General features: G+C 37.4%; 1 protein-coding gene and 1 pseudogene across 2 annotated transcripts in view; both read right to left on the bottom strand.

The window, feature by feature from the left end:
- Nucleotides 1–113: 113 nt before the first annotated feature.
- LOC306860486 (NACHT, LRR and PYD domains-containing protein 12-like) lies at nt 114–6,405 on the bottom strand (annotated as a pseudogene). Its single transcript has 12 exons — nt 6,299–6,405; nt 6,028–6,138; nt 5,604–5,721; nt 5,152–5,363; nt 3,245–4,748; nt 2,998–3,171; nt 2,739–2,900; nt 2,278–2,398; nt 1,339–1,497; nt 688–849; nt 382–552; nt 114–270 (listed from the first exon to the last, which is right to left on the bottom strand). The product of its transcript is annotated as an NACHT, LRR and PYD domains-containing protein 12-like (transcript).
- Nucleotides 6,406–6,798: 393 nt separating this feature from the next.
- Nucleotides 6,799–24,839, bottom strand: part of LOC306860993 (cytoplasmic polyadenylation element-binding protein 2-like) — a gene marked incomplete at its 5' end in the record, with an annotated part of 32,449 nt that continues 14,408 nt past the window's right edge. Inside the window, 8 exons of the mRNA XM_079403038.1 lie at nt 6,799–10,519; nt 11,776–11,957; nt 12,272–12,386; nt 13,834–13,952; nt 14,284–14,373; nt 15,454–15,618; nt 16,119–16,142; nt 21,234–21,284. Of these exons, the coding sequence (XP_079259164.1) occupies nt 10,292–10,519; nt 11,776–11,957; nt 12,272–12,386; nt 13,834–13,952; nt 14,284–14,373; nt 15,454–15,618; nt 16,119–16,142; nt 21,234–21,284 (974 nt within the window). The 3' untranslated portion in view covers nt 6,799–10,291. The remainder of the gene's footprint in view (nt 10,520–11,775; nt 11,958–12,271; nt 12,387–13,833; nt 13,953–14,283; nt 14,374–15,453; nt 15,619–16,118; nt 16,143–21,233; nt 21,285–24,839) is intronic.

The raw sequence follows: 24,839 nt of genomic DNA, 5'->3' as shown, positions 1-24,839 counted from the left end.
CATGAACACAGTCTTCCCCCACCAACCACACATTAATTTCCACAGTCTGCACAAATTGTTGAAGATCCTAAACTTTCCTATTTACCTACAGAAATGTGGAACTACAGTATGATCTAGAATAAAAGATTGATGATTGATATTGAACTCAGAAACTGCTCCGCCTGCTGGCTGATGGTGTTTCTGCTCAGGTCCAGCTCAATAGATACAGACTGATTAATAACTGAAGCCAAGTATTGACAGCTGCTGTCAGTGAGACCACAGTTGGATAATCTAAAATGAAAACAGATGAAAAAGTTACCACAACTGCCTGAATTTTTTTTGCATTCCTAAATCTGCATTCTCTGTTTGTTAGAAATTTTGTAAATGATTATTTGACCTTACTTTAAAGTCTTCATTGCACAGCTGCCTTCCTGTAGTCCAAAACAGAGCAATCGGACACCTTTATCTTTTAGGTTGTTGTTGCTTAGGTTCAGCTCCTTCAGGTTTAAGTTTTGGCTTAGACCTGTAGCTGCTAAACCACACATGTCTGGAGTGAGGTCACAAGAGTCCAGACTGCAGGGATAAAGAATCTAGAACAATTATAATTCATAAAAGTGTAATCATTTTACTTTATATCTTTGGTGCACCCAGCCATTCTCATTTCCTCAACATTCACAAATTATACTTTTGCCTTTGGGAAATACTGACCACAGTTTTTTGAGAGCACTGTTTTCTCCAAGGGCCGTAAAAAGCTGCATTATTCCAGTGCATCCTGGGAAATTGATGCACTGGAATAATGCAGAGGGGTTTGATCTCAGAGCTGAAGCCAGAGATGAGAAACCCTTATCTGTCAGTCTGCAACACGACAGCCTGGAGAATATGGCAAAAGTTTTAGTTATGATTCTATGATAATCAGTGATAATCAAACATATTTAAAACCTTTTATGTGGGAGTTCATAAATCAATCAGCATGAGTACATATGACAAGATATCTAACTTTTTAAGCAAGTTAAGTCAACTTACAGTAAATAAACTTGATTAACTTACAGTAAATTTTATTTAACAAGCTAAGGGGGTAAAACTAAAAATTAACAGGACTGCACACAAAATGTAGTTTTATATATATATATATATATATATATATATATATATATATATATATATATATATATATATTTGTAATTACTTTAGTTAAAAATTAAGTTTATTTCTGCTACTTCTCATGTTAGGTTAATTTTATGTTGGATAAAAGTTGATCAAATAGAATTCTCACAGCAAAATATATTTTCAGTTTTACACAAAGTCTGCTCTCAAACACTCCAATCAAGTGCTGTGGAAATGTAATAAATGAAGCACAACCTTAATTTCTCAAGTTTACAGGATGGATCCTTCAGTGAGTTCATGAGCTGCTTCATCCCAGAATCCTGCACGTCATTGTCAGAAAGATCTAGAACTTTGAGACGAGTATTCTGCAGACCCAGCCCACAACTCTTAGATGTAAAATTACATCTCTCTAATCTGGAAAAAAAAGAATAAATCTTGGTAATGAATTTCAATACACCAAAGTGTTCTAAAGATTTACACATGGAAGAGGCGACGAGATATGAATATGATTGTGTGAGATTTAAATGAGAGCACACAGCTCTGAAAGCCCAAGCGCTTCGCATGATCACAAACACACACTGTCTGACAGCTTACTGCGTGTTCATTATTGGCTAATATTACTGCTTTAAATAATTGTTGTTTATGAATGTTTTAAAAAAATATTTTCGGCCTGCCTATATGCCAGTGAATTTAAACTAAAGCTTGCATTCAGAGTATAAGTGTGTGTGTGTGTGTGTGTGTGTGTGTGTGTGTATTATTTCAAGGCCAAAGTGCCACTAGTGTTAAATAAAGGAGTTAATGTTTAAGTATTATTGCTATTTTTTTAGTGGTATCGACTTTTCAGTGGTACTTTTAGTGGTACCGATACCAACTACTAGATTTTTGGTATCGTGATGTCCCTAGTAGGGACTTAAAGTTCTGAAATGGATGTGTCAGATGACAGAGACATTCAAAATGTGTACCATTAGGGGGTACTCCAGTACCAGGTTTGGGAAACACTGCCTTACAGGGATAGAGACTCTCCCGTGTGAGAGAACCAACTTTAACTTTTTTAATTTGACTGGACTCCTAACCAGAAAAGTTATACACTTTACCTTTAACAAATACAGTAGTTACCTGCACACCTTCTTGGCCCCTAAACAGTACAAGCAGACAAATAGGCATTTTCCACAGATAAGATCATTGCACACCTACCTCAACTCTTCAAGGTTACAGTTTGGGTTTGCAAGTCAGTTTCTTAAGTTGGCAGGGTTTTGAACTCAGAGCAGATGTGAGGAAAGCACAGGCCTCCTTTTTGATCCCACAACTTGAAAGCCTGCAAGTGAAAATGAATATCTGTTGAATTCTGTTGAGCAATTCTAGCAATATAGGCATCAACTCTACTAGCTCTGTTTTAGCCGTTTGAGAAGTCAAATAGTTCTGTGCAGTGTTGTGCCATGTTACCACAGGGTTGAGCAAATTAACGTATCTTCTGCATCATTTAGTGCACAACCAATTGGTCAGCTGGGCATGGATCAAACCCACCCAAAGATGAGTTTTGTGACTTCCATGAAGGATTACTGAGAGAAGGAATTTGGCCAAAGGATTTTTATCCTTGAACTAAGCTAATAACTACCATATCAATATTCACTAAGTCACTGAAAAAAATTAAAGACCTCTCCAGTCCACAGTCAGGCACTAAACCCAAAAGCCAGGTTGCTGCGTCATTTCCAATGTTATTGTAGCTCAGGTCCAGCTCCTTAAGATGTGATGGGTTTGACTTAAGAGCAGCAACAAGAGCTGAACAGCTGTCTCTTCTGAGTCCACAAAACTCCAGCCTAGAAGAATACAATGGAGAGGGATAGCCATTTACCACCTGTATTATGATATCTGTGAAATGTGTTAGATTTGAATAAGATAGAGGCAAAAATGTACTTTAGCGACTGTAGTTTGCAACGTGGACTCCTCAGCCCAGAGCAGAGACTTTTCACCCCACTGTCTGCAAGCTCATTGAAACTCATGTCCCGTTCTCTCAGGACATTGGGATTGGACTCGAGAACAGCAGCCAAAGCTGAACAGCTTTTCTTCGTCAGTTTACATGAGGACAATCTAAAAATGATAAGACAAACCTTTATTTTGAACTGTACCTTTATTTTGAAATGAAACGTTTCATGGCACCTACATGGCAGCCCGACTGGCTTTGATAACGGGATGAAGCTTGAAAAGACACTTTTTTATGTATGCGACTGTGTTCTCATTGCCAGTTGTGATGTGTCCTATTTGTATTGAAAGGTGGTGAAACAAGGTCTCACTGCGCTCCTGTGAAAGGCCGAGGAGGAAGCGGAGGAAAAGGTCAAAGTGCCCATTCTTTGACTTTAAAGCCTGATTTACAGCACTCTTGTGTAGGTCAAACAGAGATTAATCCATTCAGAGCTCTCTGAAGTCCGTGTCTTGGACTGGTATCTTAAATTCATCACTATTGGGCTTTTGAGTTGTAAACCAGTGAACGTGAACAAACAAAGCTGCAAGATACTCTTGGAAACTCAGATGCACAAAACAAAAAACCTTCCTTTGGTACAGGCCAAACTCCTCTCTGAAGATCTGGGTGAAAAGTCCTGAATATAGTGATGCATCCTTGACATCAATGCCACACTCCAACAGGTCTTCTTCATAGAAGATCACAAAACATTTCCTCAGTTGCTGGAAAGCCAGTTTTCCAAGCGACAGGATGTTGTGTGGATCCAAGTGATGTAGTTCCTTGTACTTATCGTTCATCTGTAATGTCTGGAAGATCAGGAAATGTGTGTACATTTCAGTTAGAGACTTGGGGATCTCATAACTCTCTTTGTCACTCATCATCTTCTCTAGAACAGTGGCTGAAATCCAGCAGAAGACTGGGATGTGACACATGATGTAGAGGCTCCTTGATGATTTCATGTGTGAGATGATTCTACTAGCCAGACTGATCAAGTGTTTTCTTCCTGAAATATTCATCCTTCTGAGGGTCATTGAACCCTCGTACCTCTGTCATCTGGTCAACACACTCAGGAGGGATCTGACTGGCTGCTACTGGCCGAGAGGTGATCCAGAGGAGCGCTAAAGGAAGCAGATTCCCCTCGATGAGATTGTTTAGCAGCACATCCACAGAGGCTGGTTCTGTTAAATCAGAGCACCTTTTATTGTTCCTAAAATCAAGAGGCAATCGACACTCATCCAAACCATTAAAGATGAATATGACATTGTAGTTCTCAAAGTTTGAAAGATTGAATCCTTCAATTTCTCTGAAGAACAAATAAACAAGTTGCTCCAGTGTGTACTGCCCTTTGCCAATCAAATCCAGCTCTCGAAAAAGCAATGGAAACACGAAATGAACATCTTGGTTGGCTTTTCCTTCAGCCCAGTCCAGAACGAACTTCTGCACAGAGACCGTTTTTCCAATGCCAGCGACTCCTTTGGTCAGCACAGTTCTGATGGGTTTGTTTTGTCCAGGTAAGGCTTTAAAGATGTCATTGTATTTGATTGGTGTTTCCTGTGTCTCCGGCATCCAAGATGCTGTCTCAATCTGTCTCACCTCATGCTCATTATTGACTTCTCCGATCCCTCCTTCTGTGATGTAGAGCTCTGTGTAGATCTTGTTGAGAAGGGATGAATTTCCTTGCTTAGCAATACCTTCAAATATACGCTGGCTAAATATATATTTTTGGCTAAGCCTAAAATGTGTTTTAATGTCACTATTAATAAGGATTGTATGGTCTTTGAATAATATCAGTCTTTAAATACATAAAGTGTACCTGAAGTATACTTGCAATAGCTCCACTTTAGCACAATCAAATATACTTCAGTATATCTTTAGTTGGACATCAGCACTACTTCGGCACAATTAAGTACAAAATTAGTTGTTCCAATTTAGCAGACTTTAAGTATACCAGTTAGTATACTAAAAGTAGAATAGCAAGGTATTTTTTTATTAAGTACACAAATATGTAAATGTATTTATTGTATACTTAGAATGAAATAAATGTACGTATATTGAATACATTTTAGTATAGTTATTTTTCAGTGCGGTATGTTGTACCCATATACACATACTAACATTGAAGTAATTTGTCAAAGAGGCTTTGCTCCTTCATACACTTCAAAATATGTAATGTGATTTTGACAGTTGCTTCTTTGGCTTCAAGAGCACATTTGTCTCCTTTATCTGGTGGACTGTCTGTACACTCAGAGAGATCAGGGTTCAAAACGCTGTTGATTGTTCTCAGTTCCTTTTTCACAAAAGTGATCACATTGTGTTGAAGTTGCTAAGATGGAAAAGATACATTTTATTGATTATTTTACTCTTCTTTCAAATGCAAATGATGTAAAACATAAGAAATAGCTAACCTGCAAAATAGTAGCGAGAGCTATTTGTGTCTTTGGGGTCGATTGTTGGTGCAATTCTGTGGGTTGCTCTCTGCATTCAGAACTAAGTATTCAAATTGAATATTAATAAAAAACGAATCAGGCAAATTAATCAGGTTTTTAAGAAAACAAGCCCTGACATACTGTTGTTGGATGGGAGAATCAACCATATGGAGATTAGTTGGTGGCTCCATTGACCAGTTGCTCTGAACAGACACATGGGTGTGGGCACACGATCCAGGCCAATCTCCCGGCAGACTTTGACAGAACAGAACATACAGTAATTTATAAGCTGAACTGCCTAATTCATATATAAAGGAAGAATGTCATCATACGGTGTAAGGAAAAACAATTATGTGCAGCTCAACTGGTATGGCATGTCACAAATAACACAAAGACATGGGTTTAATGCTGATAAAACGTACAGCTTGAATGACTAAAGGTCACTTGGTAAATATTACTCATAGAAATCATAGTAATAATTCCATATTCAAGGCTCCCAACTAAAATGGATGAAATGAATGAATATTGGTCTATGATGAGAAAGTCGCACAAAGTCGTCACCTTTGATCTTCCTGCTGGAATTTAACTGGAGGATCCATTGATGCATCACTCTTCGTAGAAACCTGGCTAAACACTGGAGAGGCAGCTCTCTTCTGCTGATGAACCTCAACACTACAAAAACATTCAGGGAATCAAGTCAAGATCAGGAACTGAACAAAAAACTATTGAAACATTATTATCTATTCAAACTATTAGAGTGTAAAGTGATCAAAATAACAAATACATGCAGAGACTTTTTTTAATAAGCAATAAATAAACAAACATAGCATACCTTTCGGCTTGATTGAATGTTTGTGGTTCAGTAGAAGAACAGCTGCCTCTGTTTTTGTCCTTATGGCTGGATGTGACATTATCTTTGGTTTCACTTGACTCACTCATGGCAATGTTTTTCCAGACGCCTTAAATGATCCTAATGTCTACATTTACACAACACACCCATATTTTTAGTTGAACATCATTTCCATACTGCTCATTTTATTTGCCTAAGCCAGTGTGTGCATGGGTGCCACCAGTTTTTAAATTGAGGTGCTCCATCATACCACTTATTTGAGTTTGAAAAAAATAAATAAATGAAATCAAACAGTTAAACGTTGGTTTATATGTAGCATATCAAGTAATAAAGAAGAGTTAGTTGTTGTTTTCTCCTCTGTTCAAATTACTCACAACTAATACAATTTCTCACTAAATGTAAGAAAACCAATAAAAAACCCAGACCAAGCTAACTACAGATACTTCATACAAAAGAATACAGCTGAGACGTGGCTTGTGTCTGAACAGAATGGGTCTTTATTCAGGAAATGAAAGAAAAGATTGTAATCAACACCCCATTTAAATACAAAACAAATCAAAATAAGGAACAACATGATATTCAGTTTGCATATCAAAGAGCCATTCAGTAATAATTACAGTCTGAACACTTCATAAACCACTTGTTTGAATCTATACACAAACTTGATTTAGAAACTAGAACATTAACAATATTACAAAGATTTTAGCTTTAAAAATAATTCAAATTAAAATAATATTTTAGCAGTTAGCATCATAAAATTATATATTCATATATTTCCACATAAAAATACAAAATAATATTAATGACATATAATATGAAAAATTATCCCAAATATTTTGCTACTATTAGAGTGAAATAAAAAATAAAACAAAAACAAACCAACAAACAAAAAGAAATAGAAATATGCATGAAAAAGTTTCTCCTTTTTGTTAGCAAAACACTATCCAAAATAACTACAATCATTTACATCAGTACAAAGATATCTGGATTTAAAAATAGTTGCAATGAAAAAAAGGGGTTTCATCTTTTCTGACAGTAAAAAATGACACTGTGAATCAGAAATTTGCAAAATATGCAATGAAAAAAATAAATCTGCATTAAAAAGGTATACACTGCAATTCTCACTTTTTATACAAACATTAGAAACAGTATTGCACGTCACAACACAGATTCGAGGTTAGTAAGCCTTTCAAAATGTGTTATATTCAAGTTTCTGAGTATCAGTGAGGGGAGGGCTGATACCCCTCCATCTAACCAGGGAGAGTCTCAAGTGTTTTCCATGAACATAGTAGAACCCTCAATGCTTCCTTCCTTCAAATTAAATACACGACCAACTTAAACAGTAATCAAATCGATGTGTGCTAAGCAATAATACATAAATAGATTCGTATACACACACTCACTCACACACACAACTGTACGGATGATTCAAGAAACGGCCTTTTGCGTCTTCCAGCGCGATGCTGCGTGTGAACGTAACCATAAATACGTGGGCAAATCAAGTGAGAGAGGAAATAGAAAAATACAATTTAAATCAAATAGTTATCTGTCTACAAAAATAGTCAAATAAATATGATTTTTCAAAACGACGACGACAATGAAAACCCACACATACACGTACGAAGCAACAGTGTTGAACACGGAAAATGGAGCGCGCTACTCGTCACCAACAGAGAGAAAGACGCCGATGATGATAACGATGCAGCGGCCATCTTGTTTAGCTCCCAGGAACGCCTTCGCTACTAACTCCGAATACACGGCAGATCGCCGTCATCGCTTAAATAGAATCTGGGTCCAGCGTCTTACACAATCAAATAAGTTACTATGCAAAAAAAATAAAGATATTTAAATTATCCAATAGACTTAAAATAGGTCGCAATTCTTCCACAATCAAATAGTATACAAAAAAAGGTGATGTGATACAAAATCAAAGAGACTGTTTTGTGTTCGACTCCAAATGACAGGAAAAGAGGGATTGGTTCTCTAAGAGGAGAAAAGAGAGGAGAGGAATCGAAAAGGTAGTGCATCACGTGTCCTCGAGAGTCTGGAAACAGGCGACACGTCGACAAATAAATACACACATATACACAATAAATAAACACAATCTCAGCTCACTGTTGACACTTGAAAGGTTAAATCACATACACAAACTCGACAGTACGACAAGTGCACCAAACCCGAGAACTCAAGAATATATAGAGTGCAAAAAGAACGACAGACAGACAGAAAGAGCGGTACAGTACCGAACGACGTCGCGGCACCAGCGGCCATTGCTTCTGTTGAGATTGTCCATAAGACTGATCAGAGCGAAAACGCAAACGCTACAAAAATATTCGCGGCAGGGTTCCTTTCGTGACATCTCCCTCCTCTCTTTTCTTTAGGTCTGTTCTTACCGATAGATTTCGTCCGGAGATTAAACTACGAAATGCGGCGCTAGGCTCCGCCCACCATGCACAGACAACGACCACGGGTACGATTCCTTCGCGAATTCCTACGAACTACACATATCAAAGTCCTGCGCTCTATCGGAATACGAGGGGTGGCATTCAGGGGTGTTCAGGAAGGGCAAAGGTTAAATGTCAAGAGACGATCCTCTAGATCGTAGAACTGAATCCTCGATTCATAACTAGACTCACACGGCACGAAGACGAGACACAAAAACCACAGGACAGCACACCGTCTCTTGACTAATTATCGAGTTACAAAATGGCAGAACTCACTACTCTAAAAACTAACGTCACTTCTTTCGTAATAAGTTCGTAAAGGAATCATCACAACAACGCATGCAAAGGTTTTACGAAGAATTTCACACTGATTTTTTTTTTCCTTTCGTTATTAGTATTGATTATCTTATATATCTAAGTGTCTCACCTTTTTTCACCTCATGCTACATAAATTCCTCTGTTTATCGTTGATATATTTTGTTTGTGTATTTTTCTTTCTAATATGTGCTGGTAACCTTTACACTGCATGCAAATGATGTACAGCCACAAACATGCACGTAAATTTTCACATTCTGTGTTTTCATGGCGACGATCGGCCATGCCGTGCGAGAGGGAACGGACTGCATTTCTGTGTATGACATCGTCAGTGACGTCACAATGGCATTACATTGAACACCGACACTATCTATTCGTTATATCCTATATAGCAGCAAAGCTTCTTCTATAGCTTGTGATTAAATTGCAAGAGTAGAGCAATAACAAGCCAGATTAATATTCTGAGGTATTGTCTTTTTTTTACCAGTGGAAAATGGAAAGTCTCAGTAATTCGTTATTGAATAATTCCTATTCCTGCTAAGAGCACATTGGAGCGAAACATCAAGGGGGGGGGAAATATTACTCTTACTATTTTATTTTATTTTCAGTATATTCCGCGGCAAAATTCTCGTTTTCAGGCCGCGTGTTTTGCTACCTTTGGTTCGAGATCCAGGGCAGGCATCAGAGATTACGTCATCAAGGGTTTTCCAGAGACAATTGCGCACTTTGCCCACTAGGGGGGGATTTAGCAGCAGACGGACACACGACGGACAGAACGAATGAACAGAATAGACAGGCTGCCCCCCCAAGCGAAAACATTCTCATTTCTACTTTTTAAATCTCAGATATAAAAATAATTTGAAAAAACTACAAAAAAAATCTATCTCTTTTTTTTTTCTTAATCTCCTTTTTAAAAAACACGAACGTACCACAAAAACTCTGTTCCGAGCCTGAGATGTACAGGGAAGGAGGAGAAAGAAGTGGTTTGGTGAAATAAACTGAGGCTTGTAGTGTTTCTGGCTGCTACAAAAGATAAAGATATATTTATATATTTATAGTCATATATATTCTCTATATACTGTATACGGTTATGCACTCTATACTGACAGCTTGGGTTCAGGGGCCAAACTAAGCATCTTTTTTTTCCCGCGGCAGATGTGTTGTTTCTGCCTCGTCTTGCATGCTGCCGTTCCCGGCGGTCCTGGAGTCCCCGTCTTCAGTTCCAGCGGAAGTGGATCTGCCGGGGACGGTCGGCTCCCTCTTTGACCAGCGGCTTGTGGAACTCGCGGCCGGCGCGCGAGTGGATGTTTGCCCAGCAGAACTCGCAGTAATACTGCAGGCAGGTGACATTGGCGCAAAAGAACGGGGCGAACTTTCCGCCACAACGTGCCCCCTGACATTCATCACACAGCTGGTCGTCCAGCACGTACGGCTTCACCTCCACCTGTGCCACATGAATAACAGAACATGGTTGTTTAATTTCAATTCTGGTAAAGTACAGCGGCTGATATGGCTACTTAAACAATACCACGATCAGTGTCGGGCATAATGCATTGCTAATTAATTTAATTACTTTTCCCTTGAAAAAGTAAAGTAAGGGATTACTCTTCATTTTTCTGAAATTTAATTACAGTTACTTCTCAAGTAATCCACTATTGTTTTATATAGAGTTGGTCTATAGTTTAAACAATATTTAATAGAACAACTCCATATAAAACAATAATGGATTTAACATCCAAATTTAATATCTAATATTAAAATGTATGTTTATTTTTATGTAACCTTCTCTGTTTAAATAATTTGGTCAGATCAAAAATAATTTATGCAATTTTATTTATTTAAAAAAAAAAAAAATCAGTTTTTAAAAGTAATTTGTAATAATAAGTAATGCAATACTTTAAAGAGAAAGTAATCTGTATATTAATCTAATTACACTGTTGAAGATATTTTTAGCGTAACTTCCCAACGCTGACCAGGATATAGTTATTTTGCGCATATGACTTGGACTATAAAGTGATGGGCAAAATAATGATACATTTATAGCACTGTTTTACTTAACATTATTATTCAAAGGAACTGAGATTTGGTATAATTATTACATGTAGTTATTTATATTCAACAATGCAATGCAAGAAGTCCACTTAATTGTACTGAATGTGCATTTATAGTGTTATGTAAATCTTATATAAAACTACTTGGAGATAATATAATGTTATAAAAAAATAAGTGTGCATTTATGACTATGTTTCTTAACACAATCTGAAATATAAACTGCATTGTGGCATATGTTCTTCCTTATACTGCACATTTTGTCAAATCTAGCAAGTGTCTTGGTACACAGGAAATAAAAAGTAAAAAATAGCATACTATGCACAGTATGCATACTACAGTATAACCTACTGATACACTAATGGCTGATTTATACTTCTGCGTCGGATCTACGCCATAGGCTATGCGTCAATTTTCTGCGTCGATGTATAATTACACATGCAGACCACTAGTCTGCAGTGTCCACGGGTATGTTGCTGGTGTAACTTGCAGTATCAAGGCAAAAGCAGAAGAAGCGGCATGTAGAATTGACGCGCTGTGACATTTTTGGTCTATCACATCAGGCTATGCATAGGCGTAGGTTCGATGCAGAAGTATACATATTCTGTATGTTACTAGCCTCCAACAAACAGGTAAGTGCTGTCTATTTACCCGTTTGTCGATGTCGCCATGCTGCAGCTGGACGAATCGGGCGCTGATGGCAGCGATGTAGCTCTGCTGATTGGAGAAGGCCACACGCCCCGCCCCCTTTGGGTACTTCAGCTCTGGATCAGTGTCAATACCTGCGTAACACACTCCACCATACAAGCGGTCCATGATCATGGCCAGCTCCACTGCAGAGAAACGTACCATTAACGTGGATTTAATACAAAACACATATGGAGAACATGATTTGGAAATTTCACATCAGTTAAAATGAAATTAATTAATTAAAAAAATCAAGACTATTGAATATAAAAATATATTACTACACACATTGGCTTTTTTTTTTTAAATGTAAAACTAAATTTTTAATACTTTTTGAAGTAGTTATGAAAATAGCAAAATAATTTTGGAATCTTTGTTGTGATAATTGGCATCTCTTCACATTGTGTACATCACATGCAGTGATTTATAACAAATACAACAAGTCGTGTCTTTGGCGTACCAGCTCTCAGTGGACGTGGCACTCCTCCTACAAAGATGGTTTTGCGGGGGTCCAGTGGCTGAGATCCATCCATCACAAAATCACTGTCACTCAGGTTCCACGGACGAATCTGGACCTGAAAAACCAAATATAGATCCCACATATGAAACACACTATACATGACAACACAAAAAAGAATTTGTAGTGTACTTCAAATTTACAATACAATATTAAAGAAAACATTTCCATGATTTTTAATAATATGTTGTCATGCTTTAAAGGGCACCAATTATGCCCCTTTTCACAATATGTAATATAAGTCTCAGGTGTCCCCAGAATGTGTCTGTGAAGGTTCAGCTCAAAATATCCCCCAGATAATTTATTAATTCCTATTTTGAGCGGGAGCAGAAACACGCTGTTTTCTTGCATGTCTCTTTAAATGCAAATGATCTGCTGCTCCCCACCGCCTTTTCCAGAGAAAGGCTGTGTCTTTACAGTACCTCAGACACTCTGTTTAAAACATCTGTTTTGTTTTGATCATCATGTCTATCTCGCTGAAAAGTTTTAAAGCCATTTCAGTTTAAACTTCTGACATAGGGTTTCCTGAGTGCACACATCCGAAGCGAATGCACTGAAAGCACTTCATGTCTTATTGAACTTAAAAACAAATGAGTTACAAATGAGTTACAAAACAGTTGATTATGTCTGTGAATCTAAACAGTCGCGAAAGAAATTGCATGTTTATATTAGATCTGTGTATTACGTGACAGCAGTGTAATATACAGTACCTACTGCTGTCTACGCTGTTAATATGACCCAAACAATAAAATAAAAACAGAAAATCACAGTCAAAAGAAGTGTGTCTGTCAACAGTCGAAGGCGGGGCTTGATGCCACATTTTACAGATTCTGCGAATGGCTTTTTCTGAGCCACTGCTTATGATTTATGGGAATTTAAAAAAAGAACGGATGGACACTTATTTTGATGTGTTGACTAACATACACTTATTATATAGTAATGATAATATCTGTTACATTTATATAGCGCTTTTCTGGGTACTCAAAGCGCTTTACATGGAAGGGGGCAATCTCCTCATCCACCACCAATGTGCAGCATCCACCTGGATGATGCGACGGCAGCCATATTGCGCCAGAACGCCCACCACACACCAGCTTATTGGTGGAGAGGAGACAGAGTGATGCAGCCAATCAGTGTATGGTGATGATTAGGAGGCCATGATGGTCAGAGGCCAATGGGCAAATTTGGCCAGGATGCCGGGGTTACACCCCTACTCTTTTTCGAAGGACATCCTGGGATTTTTAATGACCACAGAGAGTCAGGACCTCAGTTAAACGTCTCATCCGAAAGACGGTGCTTTTGACAGTATAGTGTCCCCCTCACTATACTGGGGCGTTAGGACCCACAGGGTGAGCACCCCCTGCTGGCCTCACTAACACCTCTTCCAGCAGCAACCTAGTTTTCTCAGGAGGTCTCCCATCCAGGTACTGACCAGGCTCAACCCTGCTTAGCTTCACTGGGTGACCAGTCTTGGGCTGCAAGGTGATATGTGTGTGTGGACTCACGGGCTTGTCTTTGATGGTGGGGCTGGACACACACAGGTAGAGTTTCCCGTCCTCCTCCAGACAAGCTTCGATCAGTGCTTGAACTGAGCTCTCCTCTTGGAACAGGAGGAAGGCATAGCCTAGACAAAAGCTCACAACAGTCAGTCACTGTAACCATGACAGCTAGGTGTAACATACGATTTCTGACTGAATGAAACAAAACTAAGGATCTCAAGAACCAGAGGCACTGGGTGATTCTCGCTAGTTCTAGAGCACATTTATTATTACATATTCAATCATTCAATGTAAAACATTTAAATTAGTACACTTAAAATGTACTTTATAAAAACAATGGAAAGAGAATTCTAATAGTTCTACAATGTGAAAAACAGTAATAGAGTCTTTACAGTATGCGCATGCAGGTTTCTGTTGCTGTGTTTGCTAAGAATGTGGTCATTTTTCTAGAAGTACCTTTAGGTGGAAAGTAAGACTTGCTCTCGGCTTTGTGTGGCCAATCAACAACCAGATGACCAAAGCGCCGAAAACTGCTTGTGATTTCATCTGTGGGAAAGATGAGATCATGACAACCAGACAGAGAGCAACAGGAACTGCTGCAGTTCCTTTTTTCATATAGATACGTAATGATTTTAATCTGAATAAGCAGGGGAAAATCAAACATCAGAGGTTAAATCTGATGGAAATCCAGTGTGGCCCTGATCACTAAGCAAACCTGTTCAATATATCTGGAAGGTGAAGTTCACTGATATAAATAATTTTCCTCAAATTCTCCCCCGAATGACAGTACACCAGCATCTCTCATCAGAAGCAGCCATTTTGCCTGCAGATCTGCACTCAGTGGAGGTTTTAGGGTTTATGTGTCTCCGTTCTGTTATCAGTAACCTGCCACCTTCATGCAGCTTAGTGCTTTCATAAAATGGTTACTACATATAGCATGCAAGGTTATAAGATAAACATAAAGTAACAAAAAAAATTTAATTTATTGATGACAAATAATAGTCCTTCCACCAAACAAATTTCTTCAGTAATGTTTAACAAAATGACTACAAAACATAGGCTTTGAATGCAGCTCAGACAATAAAGGATTGGAACTATCAGTTTAATTATATAATAGTTTTATAATATAATATAAATATTTTATATAATTGTAAAATGTATTATTATAACATGTTTTTATTAAATTAATTGGATTGTCAAAGAGAGAGGAGATGTACAAAAAAGTGTACAAAAGATGCAAAAACATCTAGATGGAGTACAATAATATAATATAATATAATAATAAAAAACAATATATTATATAATATAATATTATATTAAATGTTGTACAAACAAGATGCATTCCTGCTTTCAAAAACATATAGATGGAGTGCAATAATATATGTAATTTTAGAATTTATTATAATATATATATATATATATATATATATTCTGCATTCCTTTCACAAACATCAATGAGGAATGCAAAGGACTGGGAACAAATGAGGGGTCTTGAGATGAACATTCTAAAAATGTTTTTTTCCAAATTTGACATCATTTTAAACATCACATATAGGTATATCACATATAATTCATAAATCCTCCATGAATACATGTGTAACAGTTCAAACGCTCTCTTGAACAAACCTTCATCGATGTCAGGGGGCAGACCGCCCACAAACACTTTGCGTGAGAACCTCTCGATGCGCTCCCCGTTCTGATGGGGGTAACAGTGAGGAGACCCCAGGACCCCCTGGTTGCCATGTCCGTCATCTAGAAGACCGTCATCAATGGGGAAGAGGGAGGAACGTCCTGTTAAAAAGTAAACGACAGGTGAGGACACTTGTTTTTGCCTGGTATTAACATCCATCTTGGGTGATCTGGTCAGTATTACGCATCTCAAATGCAACTCTGGTGACCACTATAGAGGAAAGTCTCAAATCAAGGGCCCTTATTTTAGTGTAATTAATATATATTACATTAACAAGTGGTTATTCATGTCTAGGGTGCAATAGGACATTTGACATAGCATGTTTCTAGCTACCTCTGAATGTGTTTTGAGTGACTGGATCAAACTGAACCCTGTTCACTCTTGTATTTAACGCTTTCCAATTGTGAGTTTTGTAAGTGAACTGCGGCTCTCAGTCAGTATAAGCCTCAAAAACACAAGTAAGCCTCTATAATATTGATAAACTCATCAAATTGTTGCTAGTGGTCAATGTCGAGTTCACAAAGAGCATCTTACACCATATACACCATACACAGAATACTGCCATGCTAACACAGATAGCGTAACAAACAGTGGATTTTACCTCGTCGTCTCCCATAGCTCCTGGCTGCATGTGAACAAAAACAATACAGGACACTATGAAACAGCTGACTGAAAGCTTTCATGATTGTGTAAATACAGGCAAATGTTTATTGATGAAATATTCACTACAGCTGGTCATCATGATGTGTTCATCAAGGCAACAGTGTATACTTGACACTAGCACGCAGATGGTGATATGACGAATGTATATGATATAATTATTTCTTGCTGAAAATAAGGTTGTTACAATGCCCAAATTTTAGATACTAGTAAAACTGATACCAATTTTGATAGGCTGATTGGATTTGATTAACAATAAGTACACAGACAGCAGCAGGTTTATTAGGCTGCTGTCACTTTAAGACCTAATGCACGGATTCAATGTACTGAAACATCCAATTTTCTCCCAACTGTTTACAATCAAGACACAAACTGTGTTTGCATGAATACTTAACAAAACAAGTATTCCAGGTTTTGTTTTTTCTTTTTAGCCTATTTCACCATTTAGAGGCAACCCGATTTTAACTACAAATTCATACAATGTGATTTGTTGGAAAACGTACAGCACAGTTTGTGATAAGAAAGCATTAACCTGCAGCCCTAATCCTTGGTGTGGTGTGGGCAGGTTGTATAAAATGTACAAATAAAACCTAATATAACATATGAATTTGCAACCTATTTACCAAAACGTAAGTTTATGGCTTGTCATTAGATTGTACTAGAAAGCTGCAGTAGTTACAAACTGTGTAGCTACAAACTGGCTGAAAAAGGTTGAAATTTTTGCACCTTTTTTAACTTAAACAATTGATATACTACCCACCCCTAGACAGACCAGCATCAAAACCAGCATAAACCGGTCTTTTCTGAAGACTGATAGGTCAGTAAGAACTTTTGTTTTCCAATAATGCATGAATATACAAGAATTAAAAGGTATTCCTAAAAGCACAATATTCCAGAAAACCTCTTCACATGTCACTCCAAATAATCACATGACACACAGCACATGTTCCACTGGATCAACTGACCAACATTAGTGAAAGCTCTTAAAAATCATGTGATCTATACTAACACATGACCTTCTCGCTCATGTGATCCAAACAAGCTCCACAACCAGTTCAACAGCACACAAGACAGAGATGTCAGAGATGTGTATGCACATGATCAGGCCTGCATTTCTCAAACGCATTGTAAGCATAAGTAGACTGCAGAACCATTATCACCAAAGATCTCCAAGATCAACTTAGCTCACAATGCTTTCCCCAGGACAGGTTGGTCTCAATCCCATTGCCCCTCTTTTGTCCCTACTTTTTGGTCTACATTTAACTGTAAAGGCAGATAATAAAATAAAAGTATAAAATCACAAAAAGATGAAAGGATATGCATGTGGTGGCTTCCTGCCACAGTGCTCAGGTGTTCAGGGTGCTTGAAGACCCAGGTATACTCTGTGTTCAACTCGAGTTCATTCCTGGAGGGTCAACATCATACAGAGTTTAGCTCCAGCTTGTCCCATACCTCACCTGCCTGGATGCTTCTAGTAATTCTTTTGCACCCTGATTAGCATGTTCAGGTGAGTTTGACAGGGGTTTGAGCTAAACCGTACAGGATAGTGGCCCTCCAGGATCAGTACTGGACACCCTTGGTTAACGTGGACATTAGTGCACTATGCTGATGACGAAAATTATGTCACACGAGCTGAAGCGGAATGCAGACAAGCTAAGTATACTTTTGGCTTTAGAAATTGTTTTTATTATTGTTAAGGTGTTGTAAGTGTTTTGGTCGGTGTATTGCTAGGGTGTCTTATTGTTATTGGAGGTTGCTACTTGAGGTCAACCGATATGATGTATCAGTTGACCGCTAGTAGCAACCACCAATAACAATAGGACACCCTATCAACACACTACCAATATTTTCAATCAACAATGGCGATAACTGAAAATATCGGTACAGACAATTGAAAATATCAGTACCAATCATTGAAACTATCGGTACCAAGAGTTTCAATTATCGCCATTGTTTGGCCAGTAAGTTTCGGAAGCAGGATTTTTATTTTGACAGCACTGAGAACCCAATGCTTAAGCACAAACTTACAGAATTTACTTAACATGCACACTAGGGTTTGTGTACAGTGCAAGTGATGCAAATATTGTCATCGTCAAAGTATGTGCTTACTGTACAAATGCAGCCCAATTTTTCCAACTACATATACTCTGCATACTAAGCTTGTACACATGGCCGTAGCCAGGCTTTGAAAAAATAATCACAAAGTGTGAAAGATGTTTTCTCTATTTTGGAGGGTTTTCTCTGTTTTGGAGGGATTATCATTTTTAAATCATACCCTAGCCTATTTATTGCATCAACATTTGTTAAAACTTCACTATAGTTAGGAGTGGATAATTTTATCAGCTGTTTATTATTCATGCAACAATACATGTTACTATTCCAGTTTTTATTAATAACCATTGCTATATAGATGATAAGTTTAAAATCTAATTTAAATTAAATAATTTAACTACTGAATGACATAGCAAAGACTTATACGTGGTTAGTGTTTGCGTATTTCATTTCATTCTGGAACCTACTAGTATCAAATGCTACTGTTTTGACAGCGTTGATAACATTTCTGACCGCATGTGCTATCCTGTCAGCAATAACCTGTCATGGGCTTTTTTGATTACTGTCAGTTTAAGTGCCGGCGATGCAGTGTTGCCAGATATTGCTATTGAAACAAACAAAAACTGAAAAAAACAAAAATAAACCAAAATTATTTCAAATCTTTTGCAAATAAGATAACATAAAGATATCGCTGACCCTAAAGTGCAACCTATTGTCAAAGTAAGTGGAAAAGACAAGTCCTAAAATGCTTAAGATAGCTGGATCTGGCAACAGATGTGACCAGCGTCTCACAGCAATCATTTTCATACCACGGACGCTAAACATTCTTTCAAACTGTCTAAACTGAATTATACATGTCAATACAAGTTTAATAGCAAATTAGTCATTCAGAGAATAAATTTTATTTTTGAACATGAGAAATTTACCGAGGTCCGGATCTCAGTGACCTCATGGCTGGCTACGGGCCTGCTTGTACATGCGACATGTGAAATATTTTTGTTTCACTAATTAGTTATTCCAAAATGTGGTAACACTTGCCCAGCTTTTTGCTTCCCAGTTTAAAAGGAAGCTGAAGATTTACTATCTTATGATTAAATTAGAGGTCTTAAACCCTGCTCCTGGAGACCCAATGTCTGGCACAGTTTATTTACAACCTGCTTCAACACAACTGTCTGTGATTTTTCAAGTGGTCCTCAAGACATTGATTAGCTGGTTCAGGTGTGTTTGATAAGGGTTGGAGCAAAACTCTGCGAGACACTGCATCCAAATATGCCGACTTCGTAGTACTATACAACTAGAGTAGGTGAAAAAACAGTATGTGAAGAGTAGAAAGTCCAAATTCATAGTATTTTTTTTTAAAGTAGGTGAAAAGTACCCAGATGTTACTTTTGCTGAGATTCTGGAATGCACATTCACTATCCCACGAAGCCATGGGAGAGGATCTGTGAATGGCAGTGAAGCGATGCATCTGATGGTGGCAGATCACATGACAGTAACAACATGGCAGATTCAACAACATGTTTTGAATGCTTTTGAACGAGAGTCAGCACATTCCCTGATGCTGGCATCCTCTCATGACGAACCATCGTTCATTAAACAGGTTTCTTAGAAATGTGGTTCACTCAGCATATCTCCCATGATCTGCGCATGATGACATCTTTGAAAAACTAAAGCACAATAACATCCAAATTCATTCATACTACCGATATTCATGCTCCACAGAACATAATTATTTAATGGTTGTGAAGTAAGTTTCAACCCAAACATACTAGAGAGTATGCAATTCCGGATGTAGCTTGGGCCTCCAGAAGTAGGGTTGAAGACCTCTGAATTAAATAGTGTAATCACATATATTGCTTTATATGGACTGCTCTGGTCTCCAAGGTATTGGCTTCGGCCATCAAAAAAACCTATACTGCTAGTCCATCCCCAAAACCAATAATCTATGGCTGAGGTCGATCCTTCAATGTACCTATATGAGAGGTCCACCAGACATAAAATGTAAGTGTAATATATCTGTTTAGTGGTTTGTTCAGATCACTATCCCTATATATGTGCAATAGCAATAGTGATGCTCGACTGATTAAAGCAAACAAAATGAAGCCTTTTGGCGACAATGACAGTTATTTTTGGAGTATAATCTATGATGATCCAATTATCCAAAAAAGAAAGCTACAGCTGTTACTGAAGTATGTCATCACAAAAGAGCAAAGCACAATCCTGCCCAGCTTCAGAGACTGTGATCCAAACCGAGCGTAGCGAATATCAGCCCAGCCAAACACAACGAGCAAGAGTTCAGTTGCTTTGGCTAAAAATGGACGGAGCCCTACTAGCAGATGCTCCGTCTGGATGCAGTGAGCAGATTGGTCAGACAGGATTACCTCACCTTGCATCAAATTAAAATGCTAAATTGCTGAAAGCCCATTGTGGAACTATTCATTTATAACTCGGATGCAAAAATAACAGGAAAATATGTGTAAGATAACACAAAAACAACAAGCATTGCATCAACGTAAATTAATTTTAGACAGAACATTTGAGTGGCAAAGAGATCCAAGCCACAGCAATGTGACTAATAAGTATGAAAGCCTTTGAACCCAAAGAACAGAGTATTTCAGAAACATAGATGAAGCATCATCATACACTGGAGCCTCAATGATAAAACATATCTATAAAACACATCTTTAAAATTATTGATTGTGGTCCAAAGGTAACCTTTAACTTTCTGAAAGGTGAGACTAGGCAGAAGTTGTAAAGATTTAACAGAATTTCGGTAACAATTAAACAGCAAAATCTTTACTATAATGATTAAAAGAAAGTTTGTGGTCCTGGATGCTAATTGCTAACAGACATCTAAGTATGCTACAATACACAACATATTAAGAGTATGTTACATAAATGTGAATAGCAACTTCAGGCAGCCCGTCTTCATCAAAAATATGTAGATTTTTGTAATGTATTACAGACAGAAGAAAAAAATACTGTAGCTCATTGTCATAATTACCATTGAGCATGAGTAGGCCGTCAGCGGCTGGGTGGGGGCATCCCACACGACCTGAACATGAGAGAGGGAGACAGAGAGAGAGCAGTATGAAACATATAGCCACAAACCTACAGAGCTGCATACAGACCAGCTAACAACCTCTGGTTGTGTTTTTATGCGTTGAACATTATATCCTTAGATTAGCAACATGCTAACAACAGAGAATCAAGTGGCTGGTTCTCTCATGCGCTTCATGTGAAGAGCAATATTTTCCGATATATGGATGCTAGCATCCAAATTAGCCGTTAAAGGCTTCTTCACACCATTTACAATAACAATAACTATAGTTTTAATAATCATTCTAATTATTTGAGAATATCAAAGTCAACATCACAACTACAATGATAACAACACAGAGGAATAATATCATTGGAATCACTTTCAGAATGACTTCTCCAACTAAGGAACGACAAAAACATTGAAATCTAATCAGAATCCCTCACACTTCAAACTGGCTCATGAGACCTAGAAATGATGAAGTAGCTTTGCTGTGTTACTAGGCCACTCTTAAGTTTGACCCTGGTCACATGACATATGCAAACATACCAGTTAGACACATGACCATTTAAGACACAGAGAAATTCACTTTGAATCTGTGTTTGTCAGGGGCTCTGTAACATGGGAGATAGTTAGGATGATTTCAAGGGACAAACCAATGCAAAAGGCCCCGTCAGATAGAGGGAAGGGCAAATTGAAATGTTCAGTTTTCTGTTATGTATTACATGTTGTTGTTGCAAATTCTGCTGATTTGTCACACAGATAATGTTATCTAGGTGTCTAAGATATTAAGTTTTGTCGAAATCCCAAAATAGCTTTTGACTGTCTTGAAATTATCAGTAAGAATATGCTAAAAACCACAAAGCAGTCGGTTTTTTTTTTTTTTTTTTTTTTTTTTTACATTGAGTGCAATTGTTTTCAAGCAAAAGCATTTTCATAAATTTATGGAGTTACTTAATTTATGATAATTTCTATACTTTCTAGTTGCAAATTTTCTTAAGTAAAAAAAATATATATTTTTTTTTTTGTAAAAGTAAAGAAAACATTTAATGGTAAATGTATAAAATACATATCTAAAAATTTAAATGTATCATTATTTTGTAGTGAGGCCATTGAAAATGTGTCAAAAGTGAGTATTTTTTTAATCTAAAATATATATATATATAAAAATTCTGTTGGATTTTGGGGTCAAATGTGGAAACCTGGACATGCTGTCCTGAGATTTATCCGTAATCTAGTCGGACAGATTTTTTTAGAAAACATCCAGGTACACAGAGAATCAGCTGTAATTCTTCCAAGTCCTCTTAACACACACACACACACACACACACACACACACACACACACACACAGACCATCTGTTGTTCAATCATTAAACGCGGATGCTCCTAGAGACATTACAATGTCTCAGAGAGCTCTCATCGTCTATCCACAGTGAGTCAAACTATTGTTTCGTTTCATCTGCTTTGTGATTACGCACAACATCACAAGACACACCGATACTGTATAGCAGTCTGATATCTCTGCCAAGTGTTTAATATTTCAGCAGCATTGCGTTGTTTTGAATGCTTTAACGAGAGTCAGCACATTCCCTGATGCTGGCATCCTCTCATGACGAAGCATCGTTCATTAAACAGGTTTCTTAGAAATGTGGTTCACTCAGCATATCTCCCATGACCTGTTCGATTAAGCGCATGATGACATCTTTGAAAAGCTAAAGCACAGGTAGCTTAGCTAATAAAACATTTAGATCATAATCTGGTGGTTTTGAACTATTAACCCCCCCATGTCCAGATTAAAATCAACATGCAATGCTATCTGAAAGTTATAGCTTATTATTTAATTTGACATATTTTGACACATTATCAATCATGCACGATCAAGTATTAACATAAATCAGGTTTAATTCTGACTTTAAAGGAGGGCCTGTGTAAAGACCCACATTCACTCTCCTGTCTTTTATCTGTCACACACAGGGTGGCAGAGTGTTTCCTGCGCTAAATATAGCCGTACCCATGCCCTTCCTTCTCTCGGTCTCTGCAGTGAGTGCCGCCCCATGTGTCTGGTCCATCTGCTCCAGCAGGCTGAGCGAGAAGCTCCGGTGAGAGATCGAGAGAGGCAGACAGAGAGTGAGTGTAGCGCAGTGCCACACCCTGATCACAGCACCACACGCACCTCTCTGCCCTCCTATGACACAGAGACATGCCACTCAACCCAAAAACACATCCGACTGAACTATACCCGGCTTTATTAAAAGCAAAAGGATATAACTGACAGTGCCTTACAGTGATTTTACCATGATTAGATATGAAGCATGGAGTACCTGAGACCTCCAACATAAAATGCTGTTGGCAACCTATTTTACAGAACGATATTCTTTGTGAGAGGACTTGATTATATATATCAAGACTTCGCTTGATTATGAAAAGTGGGCATAAGATACCAAAACATACAGAGGCGGTTGAAACTGAGAGGGATTTGTAATGTCATCCAAAAGGGAAAGTCGTTTCAGAGAGGCCTAGCATCCTTTATGAAAATTAATTGTATTGAATGTGCACTTTAAGTACATTTTATAAAAGTATATTTAAAAATAAACTGTACCTACAGATAATATGTGACCCTGGACCACAAAACCAGTCATAAGGGTCAATTTTTCGATTTATATATGATCTGAAAGCTGACTAAATAAGCTTTCCATTGATGTATGGTTTGTTAGGATAGGACAATATTTGGCTGAGATACAACTATTTAAAAATCTGGAATCTGAGGGTTCTTAGCAATGCATATTACTAATCAAAAATTAAGTTTTTATATATTTCCAGTAGGAAATTTACAAAATATCTTCATGGAACATGATCTTTACTTAATATCCTAATGATTTTTGGCATAAAAGAAAAATCTATAATTTTGACCCATATATTTTTGGCTATTGCTACAAATATACCCCAGCGACTTAAGACTGCTTTTGTGCTCCAGGGTCACATATATAATGAAGTAAAAGGTGAAATGTACATAAAGAGAGCTACTTTCATGACTGTTTCTTAACACATTTTAACATACACACTAAAAGCATTATGTTTTAATAATCTTTTGTTGTGCTTTAAAGAAGTACACTTATTTTGATATATTGACTAACATACTAAAACACATGTAAAGTGCTTTATTATCATTTTAACTGTAGAGTGTTATTTTATATACATTTAAAGTTATATATTTTAAATGTAGTAAATTGGATCATTACAAATGTGTAATTACAAATATATGACACACAAGTTTCAATTAAATTTAGTTTCGCATAAATGCTCGTCGGTACATTCAGCAGTGCTTTAAACATATTTCAAAGACAATAGAAGTAATTATGAAATTACATGTAAAGATGTACTTACATCATACTTCAGGGAGTCAAAACGTTCAGCTAACTGCATTTAATTTAAATTTAATTACAATGTGTCTAAAAACAAAAATGCATGCTAAAGTGTACTTTTTCACAAGAGCTCAATACTGATTATTTAAAGATAATAGGAGTAATAATATGTTGAATATGTTGGAGTCTATATGTCGAATATTGCA

This window comes from Barbus barbus (genome assembly GCF_936440315.1).
Source record: "Barbus barbus genome assembly, chromosome: 41".
NCBI lineage: Eukaryota > Metazoa > Chordata > Actinopteri > Cypriniformes > Cyprinidae > Barbus > Barbus barbus.
Note: the sequence above shows the minus strand (reverse complement) of the source record. Positions and strands in the feature narration are given on the sequence as shown.